The 10,030-nt window shown below is 43.4% G+C and overlaps 1 protein-coding gene across 1 annotated transcript in view; it reads right to left on the minus strand.

The window, feature by feature from the left end:
• FAM227B (family with sequence similarity 227 member B) overlaps positions 1-1,983 on the minus strand; it is a 161,989-nt gene extending 160,006 nt beyond the window's left edge. The window contains exon 1 of the mRNA XM_075069648.1: positions 1,933-1,983. Coding sequence (XP_074925749.1) covers positions 1,933-1,983 — 51 coding nt within the window. The remainder of the gene's footprint in view (positions 1-1,932) is intronic.
• Between the last annotated feature and the right edge of the window lie 8,047 nt (positions 1,984-10,030).

The raw sequence follows: 10,030 nt of genomic DNA on the forward strand, positions 1-10,030 counted from the left end.
TTAAAGGACTCTAATTTCTTCTTATGTTGAATAGTGCACTCACATTTGGTTACAACAGTCAGCAAAAATAGGAATGGGCCAGAGAAGGGCAGAACAAATTCATGTTGGGTGCAGGGCCTTCTACAAGGACTAACTAACAAGACTAGGACTTTTTAGTTTGAAAAGGAGACATCATGCATAGAAGAGTTATCATGGCTCTAAGGATACATATAAAGTCCTTTGTAATTTACGTTCTCTGAAAGTATAGTAATGTCTTCCATCTGTGGTGCATGCTCCTGAAAACAGAGGCACGGACTAAGGTCCTCAATCCAGCAAAGCACTGAAAGCTAGTGCTTAACTTTAGGCAAGCATGAAGTATTTAAAATTACCCATGGGATTAAGTACTTTGCTGCAGCAGGGACTAAATGCTAAAGTGTACAATCATAATAAATTGATGACAACTACACCAGGATTGGACACTAGTTTAATCCCGCAGTAAGCAGTGGACATGTTCTAATCTGTTAATAGTGTTGCCCCTTTTGACCTGAGCAGTTAGCCAAAAATTTGGGGTCCAGTATGTTGTCACAGTTAGAAGGAGAAGGTGGTGATAGTCAGGTATTTCTTTCATGCAGTTCTGTGTATTTACAAAGAATGTATGAAGGTTTGCGTCTCTGAATGCAGAAGCAATCAAATGGCAGGAAACAGCTTTCTTTGCTCACAGCACTAAGAGCACTCTTTTCACTGTGCACCCCAACCCAAAAACCTTGCCCCAGATTTCTTCCAAGGTAAACCAATGTGCTTTCATCAGCTCTTTCAGGCCACCTCTCCCTCAGTCTTTCCCTGGTTTATGTCTGTTTTGCCTCCCACCACCCCACCCCAAAATAATACTCAACAAAAGATCCTGGGTGGGTTCACATACTTCTTTTCTCTTCATTGGGGGCCTATCCTTACAGTTATGTTAACTGAAGGGTGAATTCACACCTATCAATCTCAAATGATGTTTTAACTCAAAGAAGGTTTCACCCATATACCAACTAATCATCTCCTATACAAATAGATATAGGTCCATTGCAGTGGTCTCTCTCTCCAAACAAGAATGGATGATTGGCTGAAGCATCACTGGTAATCAGTCTTAATATGGAATGTTTTGGTGGTAGACAGTTTGTAGAATTTACAGGGAGATCAGGAAAATCTCCCCTATAATTTTATCAACGCAAGACAAGGTAGAATCGCTAGAACAGGGTTTCTCAAACAGGGGTCGCCACTCATGTAGGAAAAGCCCCTGGCGGGTGGGGCTGGTGTGTTTACCTGCCCCGTCCGCAGGTCCAGCTGATCGTGACTCCCACTGGCCGCGGATCGCTGCTCCAGACCAATGGGAGCTGCTGGAAGCAGCACGGGCCATTGGCTCAGAGCAGCAATCCGCAGCCAGTGGGAGCCGCGATCGGATGGACCTGCAGACGGGGCAGGTAAACACACCGGCCTGGCCTGCCAGGCGCTTTCCCTACACAAGCTGCAGCCCTTGTTTGAGAAACCCTGTGCTAGAATAAGCAAAACTGATTATTCCCCTTTTCACAGTTGGCAGAACTTTTTGTCTTTGACCACACTGTTATGGTAATAAAGTTGTGGCCTGGTCATCTATTTTAAACAAGCTATGAGTCAGTGTGCTCTCTCAAGCATGATCTCCACAATAAAACAGGAATTACTGCCATAGACACAAAACTTCCTCCCTGGCCTATATGTGGAAAAAATGCAGGTTAACAACATAAGCGCTGTTCTCTGGAAGGTTTGCTATATCTACAAAGCTCTTAGTTTCCACTGCCCAAGGGCCTAGGAAATACAATCCACGTTCAAAACTTGGTTTTCAGTATCTATATTCATATGGCTTTTGCTCAAGGCCTTTTTCTTGCATGTTTATTCCACTACACACACACAATAATAAGCATTTTTTCTTACCAATTTCTGAGACTGTAAGAATTCTTCAAAAGTACCAGGAGGCCCTTGCATTTTCTATCAAAGTACAAATATGAATTACTCTTATAAAAATACCTTATAAAATTGAGATGGAGTTTAAGGTATTGTTCTTAGTAAACAAACCAAACACCATGATGTATACAGTATATACTCATAGCTGGCACTAATAAATGAGAGACCCATTGAGTGTTACCTAATTTTGAGAATTAATAAACATGAGAACAAATGTGATGACAAGAAAGGACACAGCATCACAAAAATGTAGTTTTCCCATGTATTTTGACCAGTGTGAAATATTTATAAACAACACTTTTTAGTATATTAATAGATATACTGCAATATACTTTGTAAAAGTAGTAAAGTCTTATTAGTATGATAATCTGAATTGTTCTTAATTCAATTTTTGCTTAGAAGTGGGGAGAAGTATCAGGTTTGCAGATTAGCAAGTAGTCCCATTGAAATCACCCGACTGACATTTTCTGAGTTTAGAGCAATTAAAAAGTCAACCATAATTTTAAAGAAGTCTGGGCAGAAAACTAGCCTGAGAAATCTTTTAGAAAAGATATGTCACTGAAAATAGGGGCCTAGTATGGGTCACCACTGAGAATGCCAGAGGACAGACTGCAAGAAATAGGGCAAACACCCCCCAAAAGGGTTTATTCTATAATTATATTTCACAAAGCTAGTATCACCATATTGGTTAGCAAGAAGCCAAAACAAGAAGCCCTTAGCCCAGGGGCGGGCAAACTTTTTGGCCTGAGGGCCACGTCAAGTTTCGGAAATTGTATGGAGGGCTGGTTAGGGGAGGCTATGCCTCCCCAAACAGCCAGGTGTGGCCCGGCCCTACCCCCTATCCAATCCCCCTGCTTCTTGCCCCCTGATGGCATCCCCCAGACTCCTGCCCCATCCAACCCCCCGTTCCCTGATGGTCCCCCTTGCCCCATCCACCCACCCCCGCTCCCTGTCCCATGACAGCCACCCAGAACCCTGCCCTAACTTTCCCCTGCCCCCCATCCAACCCCTCCTTATTCTGACTGCCCCCCAGGACCCTGCCCCCACAACCACCCTTATCCCTGTCCCCTGACTGCCCCCAGACCCTGCCCTGACTGCCCCCCATCCAACTCCCCGGGACCCCTGGCCCCGCATTCAAACCCCTGTTGACCGCCCCAACCCCTATGCACACCCCCACGCCCGACTACCCACCCCGGACTCCCCTGCCCTCTATCCAACCTCCTACCCCCATTCCCTGACCCCTTACTGCACTGTCTGGAGCACCGGTGCCTGATGGCACTATAGCCGCGCCGCCCGGCTGGAGCCAGCCACACCACCGCGAACACAGAGCACCGAGCCGGGCTCTGCATCTGGCTGCCCCAGAAGCTCATAGCCCCGCCACTGACAGCATTGTGCTGGCGGCACAGTGATCTGAGGCTGCAGAGGAGGGGGAACAGCAGGGGAGGGGCCAAGGGCTAGCCTCCCAGGCCAGGAGCTCAGGGGCCAGGCAGGAGGGTCCCGCAGGCCAGATGTGGCCCACAGGCTGTAGTTTGCCCACCTCTGCCTTAGGCATTCCAGTCCCAGGCTTCTTTCTGGACTTTTATGATGTCTGATTATTAAAATCAAAACATCACACATAGGGTTCTTCCGATCCCAAAGGACCAGCCACTAACCCCAGGTCAACATACACATTTCAAGATCTCACCAAAATACCATGCTACAATTGAGTAAACTAACTAAAGTTTTATTAATAAAAAATGAAAAGAAGAGAGTTATTAAATGGTTAAAGTTAATCGTATATTTTACAATTGATTTCAGAGTCTGTAGATCAGGATATATTGAGTCCAGTTGTTCATCATAGGCGTAAAGTCTCTAAGTCTATGTAAGTCTCAGAGTCCTTTCGTAAGTTTGTCAGGGTTTACCCAAAATGGATTTGGGGAGTCTTATCTTGCTGGGGCGACCAGTCAGCAAGTGTGAAAAAATGGGATGAGGGATGGGGGGTAATAGGAGCATGTATAAGGAAAAAACCCAAAAATCAGGACTGTCCCTATAAAATCGGGACATCTGGTCACCCTATATCTTGCATCTGGAATAGCCCCCTTAATATTATCCAGAAAGATCAGAGCTACCGGATCTTGCCCAATGCTTCTCTTGTTATAGCTGAAACAGGCTGGCAAGCTGACCATCGTCATCTCCATCTTTGATGAAGAATGCAGCATGCTTCCATTGATGGGCCACTCAGTTGTTGCAGCTATTCAAAACTACTAAGGTGATTTACAGATGGTTTTTCAATGCGAGTCAACAAGCTTCAGATAGTAATGTTATTGACATAGGCTATTTTAGTAACCTTCATCTCAATACTCCAGGTTTTTAGTCTACTAACAATTGAGTGAGTATAGTTGCATATATAATCCAAAGGCAATATAGAATTACAGGATATGTAAAGGATTTAGCATCTACAAGCTAATTTGGTTACATTGGTAAACTTTCAACAGGATATAGATAAACACTGACAAACACATTTAGCATCTACTCTTGATTTTTATCAATAAAGCAAATGGGCTTATGTTTATCAGCCTAATGAACATTTCTTTGATACCCACACACAGTCGCAATGCCTCTTGACATGCCTTTAAGAGTCATAGCCAGGTGAACTGCCTGTTGCTTTCGCTCCAAGCTGGCATGCTTACCACCAACTCCCTCCCCACAGTGCTCCCTGGCTGTGGCTCGGCATGACCTCTTGGTGGCACTGTAGGAGCATCAGCTGTCGACAGGCTCTGCAGACTTAGGTTCTCATGATCCCTGAATCCTTATATCATCCCCCACTTCAGGGCCCCCTTCCTCTCAGTGGGTGCTGGTCCTGGTTAATCCAGACAGCAAGTGTGAAAAATCGGGATGGCGATAGGGGGTGATAGGCGCCTATATAAAACAAAGCCCCAAATATTGGTTCTGTCCCTATAAAATTGGGACATCTGGTCACCCTAAATCCAGCTGGTTTTGATTAAGCCTTTTTACCAGGTCAGGGGCATGGACATAGGCAGCGGTCTCCCAGGAGCATCCCTTGGGACCACCCCCCTCCCAATCAATTAGGTAGCACAGTCTCCCCCTTTGCAGTTTAGACTTGAGGATAGAATGGCCTATATAGTCCTCATGCCCATGGACCTTGAGTGGTAGGGGCAGCTGATGGGACCAATCAGGAAAGTGGTACCCTATGTAAGGCTTCGGGAGGGATACATGGGAAATGGTATGTACCTTAAGAGATCAATGGAGCTGTAATTTGAAGATGACAGGATTGATTTGCTGACAGATCTGGAAGGGTCCAAGAAACTAGTGGGTTAGAAGGAATTTGTAGTCCCTTTCTGCATCTTTGAGATGGTCCTTAAGCTCCTCCTGGATACAGTGAATTTGCTGGATCCAGCCACCAGCTACTGGGTCCAGGGAGGCCACTGGCGAGGCCAGTTGGAAGCAAGAGTGGAACCCCTAATTGGCAAAGAAGAAACTCTGCCCCGTGGAGGTGAGGTTGGTGATTTTGTATGAGAACTCAGCATAAGGAAGGAGGGAGAATCAGTAGTTGACAAAGCAATTTAGGTACTTGGTTCATGCTCTCCACCTGCCCATCTGTCTGGGGGTGGTATGTGGAGGAGGTAAAAGCACAACCATCCATTAGCTGGAGCACTTCATGCCATAAAAGTGAGTCAAACTGCAGGCCTCAGTCTGAGGTGATACAGCCGGGAAGCCCATGAAGCCCATGAAGCCAGATCATATGAACTACTAGGAGCTGAGATGGTGTTTCAGTAGAGGGCAGGCTGTTACACGGGATGAAGTGCACCATTTTGGTCACTTGGTCTACAACAATCAAAACCATGGTGCGGCCATCAGAAACACAGAGTTCCGCTATCAAGGGTGATGGAGGTCCAGGCTCTAGGCAGGATCTTCAGGGGTACTAGGACACCAACGGGCTTAGTACAGGGCGTCTTGGTGCACACCGTCTGGTAACAAGAGTCAATGTCATCCCGGACTTCAGATTGCATAAGAAGGCCACCAGAACAAAGGAGAAGCTGTGTGGAAAGTCTTATGATGGCCAAAGTAGTGTCATGGCAGAGATGGAGTACTTATAGACAGGGGCACCCTGGTGGAACATATATGCACCCATGAAGGTAGGTGACGCCATCCTGTGTGGCACATAGTATTTTGGTTCTGGCCCTCATTTGATCAGGATGTCCTGTTATCTCCTGGGATAACGGATTGTTCCATGAAGCAGAATGGATTAGATGAAGGAGGTCTCTGCACACTGTGGCACTAAGGAAGTTGTGAGGTTTTAAGAGACAACGTGATTCTTGGTTAGGCTCCTTGCCCTTCTCCCACTTTCGGGATAAGGCATCTGCTTTCCCATTCCTGGTTCCAAGGAGATAGGTGATGATGAAATCAAAGAGAGAGAAGAAGAATGCCCACCTGAGCCATCTTTACTTCAAGGCTCAAGGCAAAGGCATGTCCTGGTTAATGCTTAATTTGTAATGAAAGAGGTGCTGGGGCTCAACAATTAGGTGCTGGGGCTGAAGCAATTTTTTACATTCATAACTGATGTAGCAAGCCCAGAGGTGCTGGGGCTAATGAACTGCCAAGCCTAGAAGTGCCAGGACTCTGCTTTGGCACAAATTAAGTGCTGGTCCTGGTGCTCTCCAATAAAAACACAGATTACTGTGCCATCACCATTCATTTTCTTCCAGGGTCAAGTGTCAGTGGCCCACATCACACTGCATCAGTTCCTAGTTGGGCCCTGGGGTTTCAGTGTGCCCCCACCCTCCTCCTTTCGCTCCTGCAGCTGGTTGTCAATGTGGAGAGAGAGGTCAACGAATGCGTCAAAATGGGGCAGGGTCTCAATGTGGGCTAGCTCATCCTTTACTTCCTCACTAAGTCCACACTGAAAATGGTGTAATTGGACTGCCTTGTTCCACTTAGTGCCAGTAGTGAGTCACTGGAACTAGGCAGCATATGAGGCAGCTGGACCTTGGTGGAGCCTTTGTAGTGCTGCTTCTGCTGAGCAAGTATGGTGAATAAGAGGGCTGCAGGGTATTGTCACTCTGGGTCTGTTGGGCGGTACTTCCTGTGGCTCCTACTTTCCCTGGCTGTGGTTCTGTGTGGCTTCTTAATGGCTCTGTGGGACTATCAGCTATCTGAGGCTCTACAGATCTGGTCCCTAGATCCTTACAATGCCAATATTTAAATCATTGTAAAAGCAGAATGCAAAGGAGTTAATCAGTTTCAAATACTGTGGAACTCCTTGCCAGAGGATGTCGTGAAGGCCAAGACCATAACAGGGTTCAGAAAAGAACTAGATAAATTCATGGAGGATAGGTCCATCAATGGCTATTAGCCATGATGGGCAGGAATGGTGTCCCTAGCCTCTGTTTGCCAGAAGCTGGGAATGAGTGACAGGGGATAGATCACTTTATGATTACCTGTTCTATTCATTCCCTCTGAGGCACCTGGCACTGGCCACTGTCGGAAGACAGGATACTGGGCTAGATGGACCTTTGGTCTGATCCAGTAGGGCCATTCTTATGTACTTGTGGTCTGACACTTACGAAGTGCTGAACTCTGGCAACTCCCAATAAAGTGCTTCTTAGTAGTAAATACATGAAGATATTATCTGAATAAAATAGTAGATGGTAACATTTAGTAAACTCTGTTGAGACAACGTTTTAGCAATAAGAATTGGGGGACTATTATAGAATAAGGTGCTGTCCTGGTCATATAAACAAAAGCTTTTTCCACTTACAGTGTCACAAAATGTGAAAAGTTAGTTCTTGAAAAAAGAAGCTTTGATACTGTAGTGTATCACTTTACAAACCTATTGTGACTGCCATAGACAGACAGTGAAATAATCTAACTCCTGTGAAATGTAGCCACTTATTTTTTTACTGCAGTATATCACACATTGCCAACAAGAAAACATGTCAAGCCAAAAGCAACAATAAGATCTGGTTAAATACTGCTCTCAGTTATATCCATGCAATCTCACTGAAGTCAATGGGATTTCATCAGTGTAACTGAGATCATAATTTGGCATATTATCTGTCTATAATGTCAGCATTTTGGCCAAGAATACTGTCTGCAATACAACGATGAATAATATACCACAGACTGCTCCTTTAACCAACAAGTGACTAAATAGTCATCAAATCATTTGGAATTCATTTTAGTAATATGGCATTATTTATTTTACTAAATCTTAAAGTATGATCTCTCAGTCATGTAAAACTACAGAGAATAATTTGTTTCCAAATCTAAAAGAAGTATTTTTTTCTTGAGGCAATCCAAATTTGCGAAAAAATGTAAATATCATGACAAATCAGGTACATTCCGTACCATATTTCATTTGAAATACTGAAAACTGAAAACTTCTGAATGTAAGTCCGTATGTTCAAATTTCAGCTCTGAGTGACCAATGTACAACAAGAATGGCAAAAGTCTAAGCATTATTAAATGTACTAAAGTACATTAACTAATAATACATCTTCTATAGTACCTTTTATTCAAAGTTATCATAGCATTTTAATTCATTAAGCATCACAACACCTTAGTGACATAGGCAAGGTTATCTCCTAATCATTTTGTTTAGCAGTGAAAAAATGCAGCTATACACATTTAAGCAGAACTCGGGTTCTATTTATCAGCACACTTCAATACAATATAATACAATAGTAAAAGGTAATAGTAACAATAATCTTGTATCTACAGTGCACTCCTTGTCAATGAAATGAAACAGAAACAGAAACAAATACTATCCTCTTAAAATAAAAATAAAAAATAGAATAGGCTAAGTAAAGGACAGGAAGAAAAGATGAAAATATAGGGTCAACAGTTATTCTAAAATCTTTTAAAAAAAGTTTTAAGATGCTTTGAAAAATAAAGAGGGACAAAATGAAATGGATTTTGGGTGGCTGAATGTTCAACACTTTACGGCCAACTGCTGCAAAATTCAGCAGAATTACTGTGGATTTACACTGCTATCCATGGTCCCTTTTAATCTCTTTATAAACTCTATATTGAAAGGTGTGTGGGTGATCAGAATGTCTATTTCCTGTAAGTTTAATCAAAATATTATCTAGGGTGTCAAAATTAATGTGAGGCACTATATTTGAGGCAGGTCTTAGAAGTATGCCTTTCTCTATTCTAAATACTATGCAATACAAAAGATTATGCTTTCCATTTATGCTGATAAGTATAACCTCTCCAACATAACCTTGCTAATCCCTTCTGTCAGCAGTATTGTTCAGTGTTGTTATAATGAATGAGAAACATGATGGTTTAAGGAATCTTGTTTTATTGCAGTTAATGAGGGACTGAAGCAAGATATTAATTTCCTTTTCTTTTACTGCTGATGATCAAGATATAAGCTACACAGAGCTTTCTTTTTCTTATCAACAGCCAGCTCCTGATTTTCAGTGAATGCAGCAAACTGTAACGTTACCACCACTGAATCTTGCACTACCCCCAAAAAGACTGCTGAACATAGTGAAAAAAGGTGGTAAACAACGATGGAGAAAATGTTTACTGGTATTAAAATGTACAGAGGACTTTCATGTGGCTTGGGTCAAATCTTATATTGTAGGAATGTAAAATGTATCTGAGGGATTTAATTCATTTTTTCAAATGTCTTTTTATATGTTATTTACCCTCGACTCCCTATCTGAGACACCAAACAAGTACATATGATAAATATTTATTTTACCAGTTTAATATGCTATTTTGGAGCTACTGGAGAAACATACTAAGCTTTCAGCAGCACTACATTATTTTTGTAATAAAACCTAAAATATGTTGGTTATTTTCATATTTTCACGCTTGGCATCAGTACTCTCCAGTGCCTGTTTCAACGACTTTCCCTTCCTTGTTAACCATGAGACACAACGGGGGAAATATCCCCCTGGAGACAAGCCATGCTGTGAACAACCAAGACCCCCTTGCACCCTCTGCGTGGACCATGGGCCGCTTCTAAAACGGGCTGCAGGAGGACTGTCCTACCAGGGATGCCCAGAAATGGGGACGGGACGAACCCGGCTCCTCCCCCCTCTTCCTTCAGTTC

This window comes from Chelonoidis abingdonii, chromosome 9 (assembly GCF_003597395.2).
Source record: "Chelonoidis abingdonii isolate Lonesome George chromosome 9, CheloAbing_2.0, whole genome shotgun sequence".
Taxonomy (NCBI): Eukaryota; Metazoa; Chordata; order Testudines; family Testudinidae; genus Chelonoidis; species Chelonoidis abingdonii.